Raw genomic sequence first — 25,435 nt, 5'->3', positions numbered from 1 at the left:
CTTATCATTTCCTCCATTAAAGCTCCAAACTTACAGTGTTCTGCTAATTTATGCACATCCGTGATAAAATTTTCTGCAGACTCGCCCTGCTGCTGCTGTCTACTGTTAAACTTGGCCCGTTCATAGATAACATTGTGCTTACCGATGAAATGTTCCCCAAAGGCTCTTGTCACGTCTGCATACACTGCCTTTTGTTGGTCAGAGAGCGGTAATGTGCCGAGGATGTCGTCGCTCCTGTCCCCCATCACGTTCAGCACGGAGTTGACTTGATAATCCTCCGCTTTTCCATCGAGTCCGGACGCCCGCCGAAACATCTCAAACCGTCTTATCCATTGCGGCCAGGAGCTGGGCTGCTCAAAGTTGAAATTACCCGGAAGTGCGATGGAGAATATCTGATCCGTCATCTTCCTACACCCTCGTTCTGCAACTAAGCTTGCTCTGCCAAATCACAATAGGTCCTTCTTTTCTTCTGACACCATGTAGAAGTCTTTAATTGATGAAATGAAGACCACGGAGCCACACGTTAATTTTCACAAGACTTCCTTTATTCATCTTCCTGCCTCAGCACACATTCCTTTTTTCTCTCACTCTCAGTCCCCCGGCGCCCCCTAGAGGCTCCATCCTGAACACCTCTACACTCCCTACCTATTCCACCTTCCTCAGGATCCACTGATTTCCCTCTTTCCTATGGGTTGTTTACTTACTGGTAGTGTTTAGATACGACTAGTCAGAACATCAGGGCAAATGCACACAGACTATATTCATTATTACAAAGAAACTTCATGTAGTGCCTTTTATGAAAAGTCATAAGGAGCTTCACAAGCACAAAAATAGTTCAACATTACGAAAAACTAAGAACGAAATGATAAAATTTCTAATGAAAAAATTACAATTTAAATAGGGAGGCAGAAAACGTGGAGAATGAATGAAGAGAAAGTCCCACAGAAGCCTGAACAGGTGAGGTTTCAGCTGCTTCATAAAGAAGAGTCCACTGGTCTCAGGATCAGCATCATCTTCAGGTCCCCTCTGCTGCGGCGGCGACGGTCTGGAGCCAACGCCTGCACACACGGCAGAACGGAGGAGGAAGAAGATGAGGATCAACCCCTTTCCGTTTGTCGTGTTTGGAGCCTACACCATTGTTTACACGTGCTATTTTTACAGAGACTATAATAAAAATAAACGAGTGTGGACGTAGAACGGTGTGTCTGATACTAAAATGTAAAGAACGTTTGTTTCGTTTCTTTCTTTAAAGCGTTCTTAAGGATCCATTCAGGTCTAATAACAAAGATAAATGAGACGGTTGAGCCAGATTGACGAGACAGAAATATCTTTATTTAAATGATTTGTTAGCAGGTGTGACATCATCGAGGCTTGATGTCCTGAAGGTGACGCGAGTGAGAAGGTCACACCGTTGAGCTTTTAGGGACAATGAAGGCCAGCTAGACGTGTTTTCCACAGACGAAAGGAAGGCTTAGAGCACATCGTTCATCGTTGACATAATCTTCTCCTGTTGAAAGACATAAAAACGAGAAAGTCGTAAAGTTGATCAAATCATTTCTGAAACTTTCAGCAGTTTTCTTTTACAAGATCATTACCTCTCAGGTTGATGTCCATACAGCTCTCACTTCCACCGTAGTTGTTTGGTTCGCCAGCGTGCCAGGCGGTGAAGTCGAAGTTTGAGCCGTCGGACCACATCCACACACCGTCCTACAGCAGCAGCAGATGTGAGTCATCTGTATCCAGTCCAAGCAGAAACCACAGAGACACTGTGCTCACCTTCGCTGCATCGTTGCCTCCAACCCAACAGGTTGTGTGAGCTCCAGTTTTCTTCAAGATCAGATCCCTGATGAAGTTGTACTCAGCTGTGCTGTGGAAGGAGGCCAGATTTCCACCAACTGAGAGGCAGTATCTCTGAGAAGGAGGTGAAAACACGAGAGCATGAAAAGCAAAAGAAAAGGATTAATACTAATGAGGAATTAAAAGCTCTATAAACACATGATTACACGTAGAGTTGTGCCTGAACAAGTTCAATGAACTTGTTCATATTATCAGGTGAACGCGTTCATTCTGGCGTTTTCTGTCAGTTCCAACAACTCCAGATTCCACGGAGCCATGTCCGTGTAGTCCGGTTAACCACGGGAGTTATGGAGGGTAGACCCACAAACGCAGCCGCCATGGAGAGCCTAAGCCACGCCCATCTACTGTTGGACCATTGTCCAGATCAGAGGGGCTATACAAGCCATTTCTGTTCCTGTTTGATTTGTGGGTTAGGGTTGGGCTACTCAGCAGTAGCTCAGGAGGTACAGCGAGTTGCCTCGTGATCAGAGGATTGTGAGTCGGGGTCCAGCTCCAAGGGTCTTCTGCTGTTGCGTCCTTATGAACTAGGAGCTGAACTAACTCATTTTAAAATGTAAGAACTGTAGTTTGGACTAGTTCTGTCAGGATCTGCTCCGACCCCTCTGACTCTTGGTCCCGTCTACCCCTCATTAGTTGCTTATTGGACTCATCTGCCCCTTGTTATCCTGCCCTTGTGTTCCTGATAATCCTTGTGTATTTATACCCCCGTTCTGCACTTATCCCTTGTCAGGTCATTGTTGTGTTTTCACCCTGTTACGTTGCTCCTGCTGTTTCATCCTACCTGCCATGATTCATTAAATCTGTTTTATTTTACCTGAGCTGCATTTCTGCCTCCTGGTCAAGCTCCACCACACATGGGTCCACCACCACCGACACCGCATCGTGACGAGTTCATTTTAAACACAAACACTGATTTCATGTCACGCAAATGATCGGTATTTAACTCAAATGACTCAGTAACATAAAAATATAGAAACCACATCAAACAGAAATGACTAAAAAGTCACGAAACTGTGATTTTATGACCAAAAAAGGATTCATGAGGAAAAAGTTTAAGTTGATAAGTGAGTAAAGCACCTCAGCTGCAGCCCAGTCCAAGGCATCCTTCACAAACACAAAGCAGCGATCTTCAAACCAACTCCAACCAGGAGGGCAGTCGCCAGCATCAGCAGCTGGAGAAGGTCATGCACATCAGGATCAGTGTCAACACTTTGGTTCTGTTTAAGTGGGATTCTATAGAAAAGTTAATTATGCTCACACACACACACACACACACACACACACACACACACACACACACACACACACACACACACACACACTCACACACACACACAAAACAGTACGTAAGCGTGTGTAAAATGTGTTGCTGCAAAGATTCATGGCAGTTGTTTTGTCTGAGTGAGAAAATAATTCATTAAACTTGAGAGATGTAGTCAAAACTACGATGACTGGTCCTCAGTTTGGCCCACATAGACTTCTGTTGTGCAAAAGTGGCCTAAGCACAGAGAAATGTGTCCCTGTGTCTGTAAAACCTGTAAAGTCAGAATCACCAACCTCTGATTCGACATCCTGCCTGTAGATGAAAAAATAAAATGTTCGTTTGACTCACAACAGAAAGCGTCTCTCATCAGAATCGTGTCTGAACATTTAAACTTACATCCGTTCCAGTCCAGAGCCCAGAGCTCAGACAGAGGAGCAGAGCCAAGGACAGACCTGAAGCCATCTGCGGAAAAGTCATTAGAGACGATGAAACCCGATGCAAAAGCTCAACATCCTAAATAATAAAGGCTGAAAGTACTCATTAATGCTTTATAACAACCATCTAAATGAAGAGTGCCGCTATAACCAGCTTTACCTTGTTGTGATGATCAGCTGAAGAGGTTAGCAGTAGCTGGTGACTGAATGCTCCGGGGATGAAAACACAGCATTTATATACCTTTAGCTCCTCGGTGTGTGTGTCACTCACCACTAGTCAAATATTTCCAAAGCATGCAGACCATAAGAAATTCCTGAGGAAAGAAGTCCACAATTTAAACTGTCAAAGTAAATTTGTTAGTCTAAGGTGTTTCGAATCCATTCTATGTAGCAACAGCGCTTTCCATTTGGTAAATAATGTCTCTGCTTCCTGTAACTAAAGCCAAATAAAGATAAGAACTCTTGTATTTAACTCCATCCATCCATCCATCCATCTTCTGAACCCGCTTTGTCCACGCAGGGTCGCAGGGGGGGTGGGGGGGTGGGTGGCTGGTGCCTATCTCCAGCAGTCAACGGGCAAGTAGGCGGGGTACACCCTGGACAGAGAGCCAGTCCTTCGCAGGGCAGCACAGAGACACACAGGACAAACAACCATGCACACTCACACCTAAGGACAATTTAGGCAGACCAATCAACCTAACAGTCATGATTTTGGACTGTGGGAGGAAGCCGGAGTACCCGGAGAGAACCCATGCATGCACAGGGAGAACATGCAAACTCCATGCAGAAAGATCCCAGGCTGGGAAACGAACCCAGGACCTTCTTGCTGCAAGGCAACAGCTCTAACCACTGCGCCACTGCGCAGCCTCGTATTTAACTCATAATGTTAAATATTCATCAAAGATTATGAAATTATTCAAAAGAATTCAAATGATCTATTTTAACAAAAAGACACTGAAATGGCTAAAAGACAAAACACACGACAACTTAAAGCCTTTTATTTCCTTAGCTGTTTAGCGAGAGCACCACGGAAATACAGTTTTACTAACAGGGATGTTCCTGTCACGTTTGGTTTGAAGTGTCTGCCCACACTGCTCCTGATCCGACGCCCAAGGCAGGCCAAGGCGGACTCTGGGGGGCCAGCGTCTGGGGCCCAGAGGACAGCGATGTCTGAAGACTGGACCCCTGCGTGCTGACAAGGACACACTCCTTTAGGGAGAAAGCACTCGAGATTGTAAATGGTAAATGTCTGTATTTGATATAGCACCTTCTAGAGTTCTGGAACCCCCCAAGGCGCTTTACAACACATTCAGTCATTCACCCATTCAAACAGGCATTCACACCCTGGTGGGGATGAGCTACACTGCAATCTGCAAAGCTGCAATCTTCCGGACAAGCACCTCCTGTGTTACCGTCGCCCCCGTCGAGAGTTCGCACCTCCTCTGGCCGCTCCTCGTTCAAGCTTGCTGCTTCCAACGACTGGAACGAGCTGCAAAAGTCACTGAAGCTCACTGTCTTCAGTCCATTATCTACCTTAATAATTCATGGTGATCGACAGTTTCTGATCGATGTTCCTGCTTCTGAGTACTAGAGACTGTTTTACAGCTGTTCTGATTGCTTGTACATATATGAGAACAGTCTTTTGTCTTTATGTCTGACTGATTTATCAGATTTTGATCGCTGTTATCTTGTCTACCGGTTGTTCTTTAGTGTAAAGCTAACTGTGTCTGCTGCTGCTGCCTCTTGGCCAGATCCTGGAGTTCTCACTCCACTCATCTGGTTGAACAAAGGTTAAAGGCCATAGAAAAAGAATGAGGTCTGGTGCCTTCATGTGGTGTCAGAATAAGCTACAGGTATTCATGAAGCTGTTTTTGCAGGAGCATTACTCAGTGCAGCTCGGCCTGGTGCAGCTCGACGAGACTGCCGTTCCCAAGCCCACAGAGTTTTTTGCTTTCTGTGGTGTTCCTGGGAAAAGGCTTTAGTATCCCGAAGCAGAAACCTAACAGCCTGGTGAGCTAGACCAAAATCTTGCTTTGCAACTTTTGGTCCAGGAACGCTCCACTGGAACCTCTGCGGCCCCTAGACGCATTCTGGTTAGCCAATCACAGCTCTCCAAAGGGGATTCAAACAGATAGAACGCTGTGATTGGCGCACTATTGTGGGCTCTATTCACTTTGTGGGCCAATCAGGGATGGTTTTTGGTCTGGTGGGCGGGTTGATGTGAAATAAGATGGTGACAGCTCGTTTTAAACAGCTTTTACATTAATTTTGGACTATTTGGACATGGGCTTCATTAAAATCAGGAGCAGATTGATGTATTTAAGTCCTTTATTCAGAAAAAGGGTTTATTTTCACCTTCTTCAACAACAGACTGCCTCGTTTACCGACATCTGTTGCGGTGACTACGTCACGTTGTTCGTTGTCCAGTAGCATGTGGAGACTGTTTGAAAGACAGCGGTGGAACCCATCCCACGACCGAGAGCCGTCCATAGAGTGAAACCAGACTAAATTATACTCACCTAAAGGATTATTAGGAACACCTGTTCAGCTTCTACTTAATGCAATAACTAACCAACCAATCACATGGCAGATGCTTCAGTGCATCTAGGGGTGTAGTCCTGGACAAGACCATCTCCTCAACTCCAAACTGAAGGTCCGAATGGGAAAGAAAGGTAATTTTAGCTATTTTGAGCGTGGTATGGTTGTTGGTGCCAGACGAGATTTTCACCCACAACCATTTCTAGGGTTTACAAAGAATGGTGTGAAAAGGGAAAAACATCCAGTATGCGGCAGTCCTGTGAGCCAAAATGCCTCGTTGATGCTAGAGATCAGAGGAGAACGGGCCGACTGATTCAAGCTGATAGAAGACCCTAACCCCAACCCTCGTTACAACCGAGGAATGCAGCAAAGCATTTGTGAACTCTCAACACACCCAACCTTGAGGCGGATGGGCTACAACAGCAGAAGACCCCACCGGGTACAACTCATCTTCACTACAAATAGAATAAAGAGGTGACACTTTGCACCAGCTCACCAACATTGGACAGTTGAAGACTGGACAATGTAGCCTGGTCTGATGAGACATTCAAATGGTAGAGTCAGAATTTGGCGTAAACAGAATGAGAACATGGATCCATCATGCCGTGTTACCACTGTGCAGGCTGGTGGTGGTGTTGTCATGGTGTGGGGGATGCTTTCTTGGCCCACTTTAGGCCCCTTAGTGCCAATTGGGCATGGTTTAAAAGCCACGGGCTACCTGAGCATCGTTTCTGACCATGTCCATCCCTTCATGACCACCATGTACCCATCCTCTGATGGCTACTTCCAGCAGGATAATGCACCATGTCATAAAGCCCCAATAATTTCAAACTGGTTTCTTGAACATGCCGATGAGTTCACTGTACTACAACGGCCCCCCACAGTCACCAGATCTCAACCTGATAGAGCATCTTTGGGATGTGGTGGAACGAGAGCTTCGTGCCCTGGATGTGCATCCCACACATCTCCATCAACTGCAAGATGCTATCCTGTCAATATGGCCGACATTTCTAAAGAATGCTTTCAGCACCTTGTTGAATCAACGCCACGTAGAATTAAGGCCGTTCAGAAGGCGACAGGGGGTCAAACACCGTATTAGTGTGGTGTTCCTGATAATCCTTTAGCTGAGTGTAGATATATTTAGTCTGGCTTGCCAGGTTAAATCTGACTTTAGAGAACCTCCAGATAAAAAAGTCACATGATCTTCTCTTTTGATGCTGTTTGTAAGACAGGTGTGTGTCCAAACACAGACGTTAAGTGTTTTACGTTTTATTTGTCAGGAAGCTGTTTGCATAAACGTTCTGTTAACACCTCTGTGTCTCCAACACTTTCATGTTTATTTTAGTTTCTCTGCTTCCTTCTTCTGTAGCGGATTTCTCAAACAGGATCTCAGGGCTTGTTCACACACTTTGTCATCTTCTGTCGTGCATCTCCAGTCAACTACAGATCAAAGAGTCCAAACTTGCTCCACTGCAAAACATCATTATGCCAGTTTTTATTTTTTCTATAAAACTGGTAAAAATATATTTAAAAAAGTGACAAAAATGATAAAACCGCTGAAGCAGAAAACTTTGTGGAAACCAACTCTTGCACAGGATGTCAGGCTTTCATCAAGGTAGTGACTGATGAGCAGCTGGGCAGGTGGAGCGGACGTAGCTTCCTGAGAAACAACCATCTTTGCAATGCCTTCTTCACCTGGTGAGAGACGTTGGTGAACCAGGAGAGCTTGGTAGGACCAGAATGCAGAACAGGATCCAGAGAAAAAGTAACAGGTGACTGAGAAACTGAGCTTTAAAACAACCAAAAACTTACAGAACTTCAGTTTTTGTAGCAGTTTGCCTCAGGCACAGAAGTACCAGAAGGTATTTGCCCCCTTCTAGATTTACTAGTTTTCATGATCACTCCTAAATATTTCAGATCAAACTAATCTGAATATTACAAAAACAAGATGAAGGTCCTGGTTGGGTCATACTACAGCATCTCCATCAGCAGTGTTGGGCAAGTTACTTCAAAACTGTAATGCATTATTTATTACTTGTTACCCTCATTTTAAAGTAATTCATTACATTACAATATTACTGATTTTAAAATGTAAGGCATTACACTACTTTTGCATTACTTTAAGTTACTTCACCAAAACAACTTCAGTATGAATCTGTTAATCTGACGCTCAGTGAGCTCATGACATATATGTGGAAAGTGATGTGGTGTCTAAGCTAGGATTGCTGTTAAAAACAGTCAGATATAATAACAGTGCTTTAAAATGATTGTTTATTAAATAAAAGCAACAACAATATGTGCTCTCAGCACGCTGCCATCTTATATTAACTGAGCAGGGAGTGAGGTGGTGGGGGCTACAAGCCTATATTTGCCTTGGTCCCCAAATGCCTTGAAACGACCCTGGATGTGGGACTGACTTCTGGGGTGATCTGATTCTATCACATGTATAAATATTAAATGCTTATATATTATAGCTTTTCACTGGTAAAAATGTGTATTGGGGGTAAATCTACCTACTTTTTTCTTTTTTTCTTTATTTTATTTGAATAATTTCCGGCCCTTTCTCTCTCTAACCTTCCTGCATGCTGCATGTTTTCTCCTTCTTCCAGAAAAAACTGTTTCCTAGACTTCCTACTTTCTAACTAATCAGCCAAAGGGATCTTCACATGCGCGGCGCTCCAGCAGTAATGAGTTGAAATCACCGGGGCACAGATTATGAACTCAGCTGAGGCAAAGCACGTCAGAAAAGCACAAAATACCAGAGAATATGCGCTGATATGAACGATCGCAAGTGAATTATTTTGTTTTGGTGGAGCGATTTTGTGAATGTTGCAGCGGCCGCGTGCAGGACGCAGCTGGTGTAGTTGAGCCGTTACCGCGGCGTCTTCTCTGCCCGCAAAGCTGAGTCCATAAATGACGTAATATATGCACATACTGGATCTTTCTTCGGGTTTAGCGCAATTTGAATTTTTAAGGAACACATCTTGATTCTGGGTTTAAAAATGCATTGTAATTACAGCGTTACTGACAATTGTACCGAGTAAATATTACCATTTTCTTTCCCTGTAATGCCTTACATTACCACATTACAGCAAAAAGCAATGCATTACAGTAATTAATTACTTTTGTACCGCATTACTCCCAACACTGTCCATCAAACACTGTCCAGGACTGTGGACCTCTCTGGTGTAGTCTGTTGGTCATGATGCTGCCATCTGCTGGGCGGGGCTGGGCATGTCCCAGACGTCTGTACGGAGAAATAAACAGGCACACTGTTTAGCAGCAGATCAGAGAACTGGTTTAATGTGAATAATATTTATGTTTAGGTAAAAGGACGTCATGCAGAAAAACACAACTCAGAGCTCTTCAGAGGAGGACCTGCAGGTGTTTTTCTTTCATCTAGTTTAGTATTTAGGTGCTGTTTTAAAAACTTTATTGTTTTTGCACCACAGCAGTAACATCTCTCATCCTCTAGCTTTGTTTACCGTAAACATCTTTTACCATACAATTTATTTATATTATATTTTATTTAAAATACTCCCCCAGTTCTTTAGCTCCATGTGCACTTCTGTTCTTTGTGATCTTGTTAGTTTTATAATTATTTTGGCCTTCAGTTAGTCTTCAGGTTCTGTTGTCATCAGTTAGTCACTCTGCTGGTTTAGTTCAGTTCATATTTCCAGCCTTTTAGTTTCTAAGCATGTTGTTGTTTTGGTTCATTGTGACCGTTACCTCACCACTTGAGGTGGCTCAGGCATCTAAGTAGGACGCCTCCCTGGTGAGGTTTTCCGGGCACGTCCAACCAGGAGGGGAAATGAAGGAAGACCCGGGACACGCTGGAGGGAATATGTCTCTCACCTGGCCAGGGAACGCCTTGGAAATCCCCCAGAGGAGCTGGCCCAGCTGGGAGAGGGAAGTCTGGTCCTCCGTTCTTAGGCTGCTCCCCCCGTGACCTGACTCTGGATGAGCGGCTGAAAATGGATGGATGATGTTTTTAGTTCTCCTCCTCTTGTGTCTCGTAGCACCGCTCACTCCTCAGGTGACTGCCACACCCGTTCCCTGTCTCATCCCTCTCCTCCGTATTATAGCAGGTTCAGTCCAGGTGTTCTTGTTGACTCTTGGTTCTGACCTGGTCCCTGTTATGTTACATGTGTTATTTCCTGACCCTGCTCTTTAAAATAAAGACCTTTTGTTTTTACTTGCTGCTTCATAACGTTTCATAAATGAGCTGCTGACCCCGGTGAGGATGAAGCGGTTTAGATGAACAGCAGGTGAAAGAAGACTTGAGAACATGAAGCTTCATGTTTTGAACCATGTTTGCCTCCTGCTGTAATGAATTAATTTACATGTTATTTCATGAGCCATAAGATTCCATAGTAAATATGAAATCAACCTTATGGATCTGTGGGTACTTTTTAACCAGATGATTGGAACTTTTTATTGCAGGGATTATGTAACCACGTCGTATTAACTCAGAGACAACAGAAGAGAGTCAGGTTTTAAAAGTTTAAAGATTTATTACTAAACAAATTAAAACTAGACTAACTTTAACACTAAATGTATGGTGTTACTAAGGTGAAATGAGACGGAGAATGGTGTGGTGTGGAATGTTGTTCGCCTCCGTCAGATCTGTCAGATTCTGATTGGATCAGTAAAAGTAATGTGTCATGTCTTAACGCTACATGAGATCAGTCCTAGTGGAAACATTTAAAGTCACATTACTTATTATATTCTATAGGATTATAATAAAGTAATTAATATTTTGATTTCACAGATTGGTCACATCTTATTATTGACTAACATTTTGTTTGATTAGCTTATTAAAATAGAGTTTTTTGATTTATTAAAAGGAGAGAGTCCTTTCTTCATTCTTCTCTTGGACTGGAAAGGAAGCAGTTTAGAGCAAATGCATGAGACCTTGAGAACATATCTCATGCAGACTAGTTCTGTGTCAGAGGAGAGGGGAAAAATGACTTTTAGGTGGAAAACAGTCATTCCATTCCGTTACACTGCCGTTCTGTTTCGGACCTTCTCTGCGGCCAGAATCAGACTTACACATAACTCAGCTCAGCTTGCTTCAGCCCGGTGGGTTTCTGCCCGTTTCTTTCAGCAGCAAATAAAACTGTTTTCTATGTGAGTTTAAATATTCAGACTTCATACAAAAATGTTTAGTGTCGGTGGATTTTCTCAATGCTTTGTATAGATTGTTGCTGTTGTTAGGTTATTTCATATTTCAGGCTGTGAGGGGTCACCGAAGAACACAGATTCAGCTCTGGCCAACACAGAAAAGTAAGTAACCAGTCCCGCAAATACCCCAAGCATGAACGTGAGTGGAAGAGGATTTAAACAGTAAGATCTGGTACTTTTCTGTGGTGTTGAAATAATCTACAGGGTTTCATTGGTGTCCCGGGGCAGAATGTTACCTTAGAAAGCTCCTGATGCAAAAGTCACGTGATCTCCTCTCAGCGTTGATGTTTGAAAGATGGGTGTGTGTCCAAACAGACATTATGTTATTAGTTAGGAAGAACTTTGCATAAATGTTCTGTTTACATCATTTTTGTTTACATATTCCTTCTTCTGCACCAGGATCTCCGGTCCTGATCACACACACGTACGCACGCGCGCGCGCACACACACACACACACACGCATGTGAGATGTGGGTGGAGGAAGGAGGAAGATGTTGATGTAAACGGTAAACATGACAGGATGCACCAGTCTGGGCTGTCGGTGTGAAAACTAGCTTCTCCGTGTTTGTTCTTGTTTTCCTTCAGGCTGCAGATCTTCTCAGTGACCTCTCCTATGCAAAGGTGACATTCTCCAACCAAAGCTCGGACCTTCCCATCAGGAGCTCTGATGGCAGCGCTGCGGTTTACTCTGTGGTCCAGAACGTGATCCGTGATGCGGACGAGCCGCTGTACTCCAACAGCTCGTAGCTCCAGAGCTACAATTGTCTATTTTTGCTCATTTAAATATATTTTTAATCATTTTCTAAAACATTTTTTATATTTTACATTTTTTGTTTTTGTGAAGCACCTCGTGATTTTTATCTTGAGAGGCGCTATAGAAAAGATCTTTTCTTCTTCTTCGGAAAGCCACACACCTGTCTATATAAGACCTACAGCTCACAGTGCATGCCAGAGAAAATGAGAATCATGAGGTCAAAGGAACTGCCTGAAGAGCTCTGAGACAGAATTGTGGCAAGGAACAGATCTGACCAAGGTTACAAAAACATCTCTGCTGCACTAAAAGCTCCTAAGAGCCCAGTGGCCTCCAGTATGCTTAAATGGAAGATGTTTGGGAAGACCAGAACCCTTCCTTGAGCAGGCTGTCCATAAACAGTTGGCAGCTGTAAGGTTTGAAAAGGATTAGGCTTTCTTTTGTAGCTTTGAACTTAACCTTTCAATAAAAGGAAAGATAACTTTTTTAATAGAGGCTGAAAATTCCCAGAGCATTTATCTCAATAACAAAAGAAAAGAACTAAGAAACTCACCAATCGTATGTCTTTTGTTTTAATGGAAAAGAAAAATCAATTCCTAGCTATTTTTGAATCAGTTGTTATTCAGTTAGGTTCTGCTTTCACTCAGTCATCTTATATTAGTACCTCTCAGTAATTCTGACCTGTGACTGGGACACTGGGACAGGTCGAAGCCAACGGTGGTAAAGGCTGTTCTGGGAGGGCAAAGGGTTTGTTTATTCTGCACGGAAGACGACTTGTGTTTAAATTAATTTTCTTTTTTTATTTTTAAAAACACTGAAAATATTCAACATTCAGAGAACGCCAAAGCGTACCCCAACAATGACAACAAAACAAAGAAAAAAGTAAAAAAAAAAATAAAAGGATTGACCCCAAATCTAGCCAAACAGACATAAAAAAGGCAATGTGGCAGCCAACAGGTCTAGAAGAGCCCCGACTTCTTTAATACGTCCATTTCTGCTGGTTGAGTTCAACCTGTAGAGACGACCAATTAGAAGGCAGGAAGCAAAGCTCAGAGAAGAGTCTCAGGAAGAACCCTCCTGTGCGTAAAGACAGAAACACTCAAGTCACACCCAGCGCCAATTTCATCCTCCAGTACACAAGTCTGCATGTTTTTGGTTTGTGGGATGAAACCTGATTACTCAGAGAAAATTCAGACGTTCTTACAGAAAACAAAAAAACTTCCATCTGAAAATCTAACAAAGAAAGCTACAGTTTGACTCTTCCTGTTACTGTGGAGTCCACCTAAGGTGATGCTTTAAAGCCTCAATCAACATAATATGCATGTTTTTGGTCTGTGTGAGGCAACCTGGACATACGCCATACATGCATGAAGAGAAGATGCTAAAGTCATGCAGAAAAGCCACATCAGGGGTCCAAACATGTGACCTCACTGAGAAGCAGCAGTGCTTCCACCTAGCAATTAAAGTAAATACTGTATGTTCCATTTTAACAATGATGTAAACAAGTTACATTCAGTCACCTTTCCGTAACTATAGATATTTAAAATATAAAAATAAAACTTTTTATTTGAACACATTTTAAATTGCCATTCATCTATCTTTGTTCGCTTATCAGGAGCCAGGCTGCGGGGGCAGCAACCTAAGCAGGGAGGCCCAGACTTCCCTCTCCCCAGCCACTTGGGCCAGCTCTTCAGGGGAAATCCCAAGGTGTTCTCTGGCCAGGTGAGAGACATAGTGACTCCAGCGTGTCCTGGGTCTCCCTTTAGGTATCCCCTGTTTGGATGTGCCTGGAAAACCTCACCAGGGAGGCGTCCAGGAGAAACAATCAGATGCCCGAGTCCACCTTAATTGGCTCCTCTCAATGTGGAGGAGCAGCGGATCTACTCCTGGCCCTTCCTGGATGACCAAGCTTATCATCTTCAAGTAAGAGCCCAGACACACAGCGGAGAAAACTTATTTTGGAGCTGATTCTCATCCCAGCTGCTTCACACTCAGCTGAGAACCCCTCCAACGAGAGCCGGAGATCACGTTCTGATGAAGCTAACAGGACCACATCATCTGCAAACGAAGAAACCCGATCCTCGGACCACCAAAACAGATCCCCTCAACACCATGGCTGTTCCTAAATCCTGTCCATAAAAGTTAAGAACAGAATCAGTGACAAAGGGCAGCCTTGGCAGAGTCCAAGCCGACTTACTGCCGGCAATGTGGACCAAGCTCTGACACTGGTCATGTAGGGACCTAACAGCTTGCATCAAGGGGCCTGGTACCCCATACTTCCAGAGTAGCCCCCACAGGGCGCCCAGAGGGACACGGTCGAGCGCCTTCTCCAAATCCACAAAACACATGTAGATTTGTTGGGCGAACTCCCACGCACCCTCCAGGACCCCCTAAAGGGAGCTGGTCCAGTGTTCCACGGCCAGGTTACTCCACAAAGGGTCCCAAATCACAGCGTAGCTCCGGAAGGATCTTATTCAGGAATCAGATCAGTGTGCTCACGGAGGATGCATTTCCTCCAAAGATCACATTCTGCAAAATCCTCCAATAACAATAATATTAAGAAGAAGAAACAACCTTTTATATACCACGTCTCATGCAAAATCATGAGGATTCACAAGAAAAAAAATGTATTAAACTAAATTAAAAACTGATTAAAAATGGGAAGAGTAAAAATTGTGATCACAAAATAACACAAGATCAGCCATTCTACAATGTCAGATTCCTGTCGGTCGCAGGTGTTTTAGCACCAATAATGTGACACAGCTGTTTTATTTATTGGGTAAAATCATTTGTGGAGGAGGAACATGCTTGGATGGCTGAGACCTTTGGTGTTGCGGTTCCCTTGTTCTGTTTGTACGCATGGTCTGAGGTTTTCTTAGGAACATTTAACAACTCATCTTAACAACCAGGCTCCAAGCTACCTATCTGAGCTTTTATCCCCACACACCACCTCACGGAACCTCAGATCCACATCTGAAAACCTCCTGGCTGTTCCTGGAACCAGACTGAAAACCAAAGGGGACAGGGCCTTTCAGACTATAGCCCCCAGACTTTGGAACAGTCTGCCTTCAAATCTCCGTCTCTCTAACACTGTAGAGGTCTTTAAAAATCATCTAAAAACTCACCTTTTCATTCAGGCGTTCCCTCCCTAAATGTTCTAAAAGATGGCTTTGTTCGGGTTCACACCTTCACTTTGTTTATACTCATGATTTTATGTTCTATTTTATCACTGCTATTGTTTTTTCTGGTGTATTTATTGGTTAGAGGTATTTGCCCTGATCCTACTTATGTTGTACAGCGCTTTGTGATTTATATCTGTAAAAGGCGCTATACAAATAAACTTTTACTTACTTACATTTCCACGCACGACTACAAAATGCTCAATACCACACAATGCGTAAATTAGTTCCTACACACGAAATCTGCATAGGTCTGAGAGTAAACTAAGTACGGTTGATAAAAGGGGCCCCAGGAGTTCTGGGCTGCTGTGGACTAAGTTGATCAGATGTCTGCACTAGGTAGGGTATTGATATGGTGCTCCTGGAGGAGTCCGGGACCACCAGGTCCACTAAAGATGGGTGCACTGGCCCAGCTCAGAGATAGAGCAGGTCAAAAGCCCCTGTACCACTCAGTAGTGAGATTGCACCTGAGAATAGTTGCTGTAGTTCAGCCTGAGTAAAACGGTGAGAACGAGTCTTTTATATTCATCATTAAAGTATTGTCACCTCGCAAACACTAAGTAGGAGTCCTTACAGCAGCTCGTTTGTTTTATTGGCACCTCTGTTTGTCCTACAGCGCCTCCATCTGGACAGATAACTTTCCTTGTTAAAATAAAATATCTTTTTCTCTTTTTTTAAATCCTTCACATCACCTTCATCTTTTAAACCTTTTTTAGATTCGCCTCATTTTTCATATTTTATTAGATTTGACTGACTTTTACATATTTTACTGTTGTTTGGAACTTATTTATAGTTTTACTATAAATAACAAATCCATGTTATCACGAGATCTTATTGTTCAATCAGAATGAAGGTGGTAAAAACTGCTGCCACCTAGCAGTTGCACCACACAAGAGAAATAAAGTAAATGTTTTCATGTAAATCCTCAATAAAAATATTTAATCTGCATTTTCTATTTAATAACTGAACATTAAATATTGCAATATTTCAGTGTGTTGTTATTTTCTAAAATCCCTATATTACGTCCCCGGCTCTTTAGGAGAGATGAGGAGGGGAGTAATAAAAGTAGTGTGTAGGTTAAATAATAAGCAGAGTGCTGCGTCGCTAAAATATAAAGAATTTTATTACAAAAAAATGGAATATTTACAAAGGATGTTAGAAAATCTATATACAAAACAAAAGGATATATATATATATATATATACACACACACACACACACACAAAGGAGATAACGAAAAGCGCCAACCCAGAAGGGGATGGGGACAAACAACCGAGAATATTAATATTTATACAAAAGGGGAGATCCGAAGTCAACAAGGCCAAACCGTCAAATCCTATTAATCCAAATCCAAATTCCAAAAGAGTTTATACCAAAAGCTAGCGAGCAAACCGAATATTATCAAAAGAGCAGACGAGAAGAGAATAGTATAAGCTCCTAAGAGTTTACACTACCCTGTACCTTCTCGTTGATTGAGGGCCAGAGAGCAGCTTTTAACAGCTGTCTAGTAGGGGTTGTATGAAATAGTCAACTAGTCGACTAGTCGACTTCACGGCTCTGTAGTCACTTTTTATGCCTGTCATCAACTAGTCGCTGTCACGTGATAATGACTGACAAGATGCAGTCCTCGGAAAAGACAGCAGGTGACGAGCCCCTGCGCATCTGGATCAAGGCGGAGGCGACGCGCTGTGCGGTACTGACACCGGCGGTAAAACGGACATTTAACCAAACTGTGACCTTTTCCCTCTAGCAATTTAACCTTCCCCTCACCCCCATCCTAATCTTAACCAGTTTGTGCACACAAAGCTCTGATCATTGACGTGCGCTCCAGACATTGCATCCTGAGCACCGCCAAATCAGGTGTCACCACCTCAAAAACAAATTAAACACGCGATCGTTCATGTCAGCTCATTTCCTTTCATGTTTTCTGTCTGTTATTTGTGCCTGATGCATTTTGCTGTTGCGGAGCGATGCGCATCAACTGTTGTCCTCCGGTGACGCGCCCCCAAGATTCCACTATCTACGCTCCGCTCCGCTCCGGCACGAACTCCGCAGCAAAAACGGTCCCGTTGTAGTCAGCCGGCGAGCAGCGGCACTCCGCTGTTTTAGCGGTCGGTAGATCTTTTAGAACTGCAGTTCAAAGGTAACTCATAAGGTGAATATATATGAACCCAGGTAGCAGTTTCTCTTTAGGATTGAGAGGAGATGCAGGAAGATAATAAACAGACAGGACAGAAAAATAGTCAAATAAAAACAAGTTAGTTTTTGTACCTGGTGGTTGCAACAAACAGACACCATTGAAGGTAATCAGAAGTGAGGAACAGAAAATGAAATAATTATTTTAATGTTTAGAGCAGCAAGAACTCTGAGAGGCTGCAGGCGCATCAGTGAGTTTGCGGCTGCTGCGCAGGGGGAGGGGGCTGAAGTAGGATGCAGAAACTACCGTTGTTAAAAGAGATGTGTTTAACTTAGAAAATGTGGGCGCAATTTTAATTGTCAAAAAATTCCAGCGAACCTACCGACCGACCCCCCCGCCGCTTCCGGCGTATGACGTCATCAACAACTAGTCGAAGTCGACTCGACTTTCATTACTTGACTGTCGAAATAAAGTCGTGCAGGCCCTACTGTCTAGTGGTTAACGCTGATTGTAAACAGCTGGGCACTGGGAGACGGGCGAGGCAGAAGCCGCTGGGGCCATCCTGTGGCCAAAAAGGGGCACGGCACGTAACACCCTACCTATATTCCTGTAACATCTGTCAATTATGGTTATCGGATTTAACTGCAAAATAAAATTGGATATTGATATAAGCCTACGTTTTCACACTGGTGCATCCCTGCTTTATTCTTGATGGTCTTCCTCATCTGTGCTATCTGAACTTTCGTGCATGTCCTGAGGAGTCCATTGTTCATTCTCATCGTCTTCTGTCAACTACTCTGTCTTCGTATTATCATCCATTATCATGTGATATTGTAACATTTGCTCTGACGCACGCGTTTGCTTTGAGAAGAGAAAGAGTTTTGGTAAGTTTTCGGTTCATGTTATTCAGTTCGTGTTTGACAACGAGAGAGGGAGGACGCTTGAACAAACGCTAACGGGGGAACGGAGCCCCACCGGCTCTTTTCTCCCCCCCCCACACTATCCCTGCCAAGCCAGACAGGATAGCTGAACTGCAACCAGCTAACGCAGACTCGTCCAGAGTTTTTTGATTTCTGAGTAATTTAAACTTAAGAAAGCGCATCTGCAAACGCTTTATCATCACGTGTACCGAGGTACAACTCTGGACCGGAGCGTCGGACACCTTCGTCTCCTCTGCCAGCCAAGGTGTCCTGGATGAAACATCCTCCTGTGACGTCCCGGATCTAAAAGAGGGTCCTAAGTCGGTGAGGCAGTCCACAACCAGATAGCGTTTGTTCAAGCGTCCTCCCTCTCTCGTTGTCAAACACGAACTGAATAACATGAACCGAAAACTTACCAAAACCCTTTCTCTTCTCAAAGCAAACGTGTGCGTGTGATTTACCTGTCTCACAGACACGGCATAAGTTTGAGAAACAAAAGGGGGGTGGGGAGCCTCCTCCTGTTTTGCGAGCATCGTTTTCGCATCTCCGGTTCACTACTATTTCTGATCACAACAGTGTCGCCTCTGATAAGCTGATAAACAACTTTGACCAGGTAAAATCAGGTTCTGATCTAACAACTAAACCATCTGCTTCACTCCAGTTCCAAACGGGACCCTCAGGTAAATTCAAACAAGTTTCTCTGTGGGTTCGTAACACCAGATACAAACTGCTTGATGACCAAATCGATTATGACACTGCTCCCACAGATAAATTCAAACTCGTTTCTCTGTGGGTTCGCAACACCCAATTCAAACCGCTTACTGAACAACTCGATTCTGACCGGATTCTTTTCCACTCACTGGTGGAACGTTACAAATTCACTCGATTTTTTTTGTTGGATGAATTTTTAACAATTGAGATATACTTTGAGTTTTTTTTTTCAGGTTACCTGCCTTCAGCCAGGACACCTGTTACTAACTCACATTTTTAGGGATTACTAACCTGCTGATTTACATTTTTAGAATTGATTTACATCTCTGTCTTTTAATAGTACTTTGTCTAGAGTGATTATATTTGATTACAGATTTTAACTTGTTAAACTTTCCCTTAAAGGGCTACATGCCAATTTGCCCTTCATTTTCATGATTTTTCTTTTATATATGCCTTTAATCAGTGCAGCCTGATGATTTTCACATATGAGTTAGGATTTAATTTATTAGGCCCGAGCAGCGAAAGCGCTGCGAAGGCCTCTTGTTTTTGCTCTGATTATTTTTTGTTATTCCGTGCCCCCTTTGAACAGCTTTTTGGGGACCTTAACATACCCCAAAACTCACAATATTTTGCAAACTTGTCAGGCCTGGTGAAAAATTTGATATTTTAAAGGTCACAAAAAAATCGCAAAGAAAATGGCTGAACAGCGCCCCCTACAAAGTGAAAAAAAACCCCTCTCCATAAAGCTTAGTTTATCGTACAGTTATGAAATTTGGTACATTTATAGTACTAAACAGTCCGCACAGAAAAGTCTCTTGCATGCATGGTCAATATCAAACAGGAAGTCGGCCATTTTGGGTTGAAATGGCGATTTTTTGCCGTTTTGGCCCTTTTTAGGGTCCGTTTCTGATTGGATTGCTCGATCATTTTTTGCACGATCGTCTCAAAAATTGTGTAAAATTGCTCAGAAGACATGGGCGAACAAAATGAGACAATAAAATTGACTTTTCGTAAATACTGAAGGGGCGGGGCCAAGCCTTGAAGTTTGACTACTCGCCAAAAAAATTTAAATTGCTATAACTTCATAAATGAATGGAATAGAGTTACCAAACTTTCTGTGGTCATTCGTCATCCACCCACAAAGTAAATTGAATGTTCGGATGATGACATCACACAAGCCCCGCCCCCTCAGGACCAAAAAGGTCAAGTTTTTCTGTGAAAGGTCCCAAATTGCCCCATTTCACTTAATCACCACAAATTTGTAGCTGGTAACTCAAGACAAGTGGGGGTTGCTTGGCGTCACTTTATGGGAGTTTTCGGCAGAGGGCGGGGCTGTGGCGGCGCGGCGAAGTCAGACGTACCGCCGTGGCCTTACGTTTGCCTCCCATTTCGTCATTTCTAAAGATATCGTCACGAAACTTTTTGTGAGTAATCCTAGTCTGGCCCCTCAAACAATCTGATGTCAACATCCGGTGGGCGTGGCCTATTTTCTGATATAGCGCCCCCTAGGACCATTAAAACTGTCAGCCCCAAGCCATGCTTTGACTGAGGATTACGAAATTTGGTACACTAATGTGGTGTCTCAGGACCTACAAAAAAGTCTCTTGGAGCCTAGTGCAAAGTCGCACAGGAAGTCGGCCATTTTGGTCCAAGTACGCGATTTAGTCGTTTTCGCACACGTTGTTTGGAGAGTGATGCTCCGTCGCCCTTTTCACCATTCTCCTTCAAACTTCTGCTATGTACTCGTAAGACATAGGGAAAAAAATTCAACCGTCGGATTTTTCAAAAGTTGAAAGGTGTGGGCGTGGCTAAGCCTCAAACTTTGACCTGCCGCCACACCACTCTTTTTTTCACAGCTCCCTACTGGACTCCTTTTACCCAATCACCAGGATTCTGTGGGAAACAGCAGTAGACAACTTGAGGTTACTTGGTCTCCAGTACTGGCAGGTTTTGAAAAAAGGCGGGGCTTTGGGAGCATGGCGAAAATCGCCATCACGCCATGGAAATACGTTTGCCTCTCATTTCTTCAGTTATCGTGATATCGCTCCGACACTTCTGGTGAGTGATCCTAGTCTGACCCCCAAGAGAAATAGACAGCTGAAGTTTGTGGGCGTGGCCTATTCTCTTAAATAGCGCCCCCTAGGACCATTTAAACTAATAGCCCCAAGCCAAGCTTTGACTGAGGATTGCGAAATTTGGTACACTAATGTGGTGTCTCAGGACCTACAAAAAAGTCTCTTGGAGCCAAGTGCAAAGTCGCACAGGAAGTCGGCCATTTTGGTCCAAGTACGCGATTTAGTGGTTTTCGCACACGTTGTTTGGAGAGTGATGCTCCGTCGCCCTTTTCACCAATCTCCTTCAAACTTCTGCTATATACTCTTAAGACATAGGGGAAAAAATTCAACCGTCGGATTTTTCAAAAGTTGAAAGGTGTGGGCGTGGCTAAGCCTCAAACTTTGACCTGTCGCCACGCCACTCTTTTTTTCACAGCTCCCTACTGGACTCCTTTTACCCAATCACCAGGATTCTGTGGGAAACAGCAGTAGACAACTTGAGGTTACTTAGTCTCCAGTACTGGCAGGTTTTGAAAAAAGGCGGGGCTTTGGGAGCATGGCGAAAATCGCCATCACGCCATGGAAATACGTTTGCCTCTCATTTCTTCAGTTATCGTGATATCGCTACGAAACTTCTGGTGAGTGATCCTAGTCTGACCCCCAAGAGAAATAGACAGCTGAAGTTTGTGGGCGTGGCCTATTCTCTTAAATAGCGCCCCCTAGGACCATTTAAACTAATAGCCCCAAGCCATGCTTTGACTGAGGATTACGAAATTTGGTACACTAATGTGGTGTCTCAGGACCTACAAAAAAGTCTCTTGGAGCCAAGGACAAAGTCGCACAGGAAGTCGGCCATTTTGGTCCAAGTAGGCGATTTAGTGGTTTTCGCACACGTTGTTTGGAGAGTGATGCTCCGTCGCCCTTTTCACCAATCACTTTCAAACTTCTGCTGTATACTCTTACGACGTAGGGGAAAAAATTCAACCGTCGGATTTTTCAAAAGTTGAAAGGTGTGGGCGTGGCTAAGCCTCAAACTTTGACCTTTCGCCATTACTTTACTTGACTTAATAACTCCCATGTGCATGATCAGATCTTTTTCAAACTTTGTCTGTGTGATCATTGACCATATCTGTAAAAAATGACAATGTGGACAGCTGACATCACCTAAGCCCCGCCCCCTGACTACAGGAAGTCTATTTTTTATGCTGAAATACCCGTATTTGTCCCCTCTAATTTAGTGAACATGACACTAAGGTCATACACTGTCTTCATGATGTTGTAATGACCATTCAGATCTGATAGCTTTCCAGAAAGGGAGGGGCTTTTATGCCATGGCGAATTCTGGCGTAACGCCGTAACCTTACAATTCAATTTAATGGTGAGCTCAGAGGGGATGCTGAGTCAGGGTGAGGTGCGGACTAGGAGGCCATTTGCGGATTCTGGCGTCGGGGTGGTTGACGATTCTGTTCTGCCAGACGTGCCCTGGTGCCCCGGGCTGCTGGCCAGGCCGGAGCGGCGCAGAGCTGCGAGGGCCGAACGACGCTGCTTGCAGCTTTAATTTTATTTGTGTTTTCTCTGCATCACCTTTTTACATGACATGTAGAACAGGGCGCAGAACATTTCTTCTTTAGATAATTCACAAAATGCCTACACATTTTCCCAGAGGTACCCATAGATAGGTTTTGATTAATTTCTTTGATTTGCATCAAACGCAATCTATCGTATGGGCTGTCTCACTTTGTCTCCTTCTCCGAGCTCGTCTGGACTCCATTCCATCAGAGGGGTCGTCTTCACCTTACTCCACCTGGTTTCCTGTCGCATGGGGCTTCGGTCGTGGTTCGAGATGTGTTGAGGTCGTCACTGGACTTCGCCTGGTCTACGTCCGAGGATTACATCACCTGCCCAGCTCCGTGTGGACACACGAGCTGCCATATCCTTTTGAATACCTTTACATTATTGCAATTGACATAGCTTTGCTTTCAAGATTTCCTAAGTGGATTACTTTACAATGATTTGCAACAGTTGGCCTTAATCATCTGATCAGGATATACTCCTTTCTACACGAGACCTGTGGAGACGCTTCATCGCTCCTGCCTCCATCTGGGACACTGGAATGTCTACCTTCATGAGTACATCACGTTAATGAGGTCACGACGTCAGGTGGTTTTTGCTTGACCGCCATGTCGTCGTGAAAGGGGGGATTGTAAAGTGAAGAAATATGGGTTTTCTGTGCCAAAGGTTTCATTTGCCCAGCTGGGTCAAGAGCTGGGTCGCTCAGAACTTTCACCCACAGATTGAGACCTTTGCCGACATGAAGTCTGCAAGAGTCTGCTGCAAACCATAACATCTGCCACCTGCAGTGCCAGAAGATGGTGTTCTCATGAAATGTAGTCATAACATAACAAAGTCTTGAACTTCCTTTTCTTTATTTTAAATGCTAAATAATCATTATTATCATTCTGCTTATTATAAATGTGTTTTAATCAAATGAATGATTATTATGCTTTGGGTAATCATAATAACTATAATGAATCAATACTTAATTAAATAATGTTTTGAAGATGTTTGGTAACGACCTACACGCACACTCAAACACTCACACACACACAAAATCTCACAGTAAACTCCAAAACACATTTGCTCTGATGCACACGTTTGCTTTGAGAAGAGAAAGGGTTTTGGTAAGTTTTCGGTTCATGTTATTCAGTTCGTGTTTGACAACGAGAGAGAGAGGACGCTTGAACAAACGCTAACGGGGGAACGGAGCCCCACCGGCTCTCCCCCACGCTATCCCTGCCAAGCCAGACAGGATAGCTGAATTGCAACCAGCTAACGCAGACTCGTCCAGAGTCTTTTGATCTCTGAGTTAATTTAAACTTAAGAAAGCGCATCTGCAAACGCTTTATCATCACGTGTACTGAGGTCAACTCTGGACCGGAGCGTCCGACACCTTCGTCTCCTCTGCCAGCCAAGGTGTCCTGGATGAAACATCCTCCTGTGACGTCCCGGATCTAAAAGAGGTTCCTAAGTCGGTGAGGCAGTCCACAACCAGATAGCGTTTGATGCATCTTTTCTAATAAGAACTAAGTTTTATTCAAACCATCACTTTTCACTCAGACACATGTTTCTTCCTGAAGCAAATTCAGACGCACACACGCATTCATATCACATCATTCTCAATCTTCACACATTCCACACAAGGTCTATTTGAGCAAGTTTAAAATATCAACTGTTAAAGATTGTCCAACAAAGTTGCCAATGTTGATTGTTGTTTCCTATGCTTGTCATTTCAAAATCATTAGTTTAATTTGAATAATTAAAACTTTTAACTTTCAAACTTGTCTCTTCATTGAACTGAAACATAGACCCACGGATATTATCGTCAGTTTATCGATGAAAACAACCTTTGAATCTTCTTAACCCTATAAAATTTGGTTATTATTTTTTTAAAATTAATATTCCGAATTAATATGTAGGATGGTTCATCTTTCATAAAAGAGCATAAACCATTACCCTACAATATTTTAAAAGTACTTTCTCTTTTTCACCTTTTTCCTCTAGTATTTTTTAATCTAAAAACTAGATAATAATGTAAATGTAGCATACACATTAATATTCAATTCAATTCAGTTCAAAAATACTTTATTAATCCCAGAGGGAAATTGATATTTCAGAGGAAGTGTTATTGTGGAAATACTCTAAATAGGTATAAAATGTGCTTTTCCCTGAATTGTTATTTTTCTAATTTAATCTACATAAAACTTACTAAAATACAAACACATGCTACTTTGTTGACTTAATTAATCTAATTCATCACTGAAATCACATCTAATACAAACCTGGGCATTTTACGGCCCGCGGGCCACATGCGGCCCTTTGCTTGACTTTGACCGGCCCGCGTAAGGTTAATTGGAAATTACAAAATAAATGTATTTCCTCATGCATGGACTAAGGCTGCATTGCTTTTATTTTGAAGTTGTTTTTTACGTACACAATGATGCAATACGTATAGCAACAGGTGCCCGCGGTTGACATGGTGATTGTAGCCCCCAGAAATGTCCGCTCATGCAAAAAAAAAGAAAGACGCCGAATGCAGGATTTTCAGCAAAAATTGGACTGCTAAGTATTTTTTTTTACTGAAGTCGGAGGTAAAGCCGTGTGTTTGGTTTGCGGGGAGGAGATTGCCGTGTTTAAGGACTACAATTTGTGTCTGCATTACGACAAGAAACACTCGGAAAAATACAAGAACTCATCTGATGCTGAGAGGGCACGGACATCCGAAGCTTTGCTAGCAAAGTTGCAAAAGCAGCAAGGCTTTTTTACTAAGCTTCACACATCCAGGGTGTCACGAACTCCTCCAGCTGACTGCATTCCATTCATTCCTGCCACCAAAGTGGCGACTGAC

At 43.3% G+C, this 25,435-nt stretch overlaps 1 protein-coding gene across 1 annotated transcript; it reads right to left on the bottom strand.

Moving 5' to 3' along the window:
- Positions 1–1,310: 1,310 nt before the first annotated feature.
- LOC129152247 (ladderlectin) lies at positions 1,311–3,758 on the bottom strand. The gene is made up of 7 exons (XM_054732550.2): positions 3,716–3,758; positions 3,518–3,583; positions 3,415–3,433; positions 2,935–3,029; positions 1,777–1,911; positions 1,596–1,707; positions 1,311–1,507 (listed from the first exon to the last, which is right to left on the bottom strand). The coding sequence occupies exons 2-7, from the start codon at positions 3,581–3,583 to the stop codon at positions 1,440–1,442; spliced, it is 495 nt and encodes a 164-aa protein (XP_054588525.2). The 5' UTR covers positions 3,716–3,758; the 3' UTR covers positions 1,311–1,439.
- Between the last annotated feature and the right edge of the window lie 21,677 nt (positions 3,759–25,435).

Source organism: Nothobranchius furzeri, chromosome 9, assembly GCF_043380555.1.
Source record: "Nothobranchius furzeri strain GRZ-AD chromosome 9, NfurGRZ-RIMD1, whole genome shotgun sequence".
Lineage (NCBI taxonomy): Eukaryota > Metazoa > Chordata > Actinopteri > Cyprinodontiformes > Nothobranchiidae > Nothobranchius > Nothobranchius furzeri.
The sequence above is the reverse complement of the archived record's forward strand: the minus strand, read 5'-3'. Positions and strand labels throughout refer to the sequence as shown.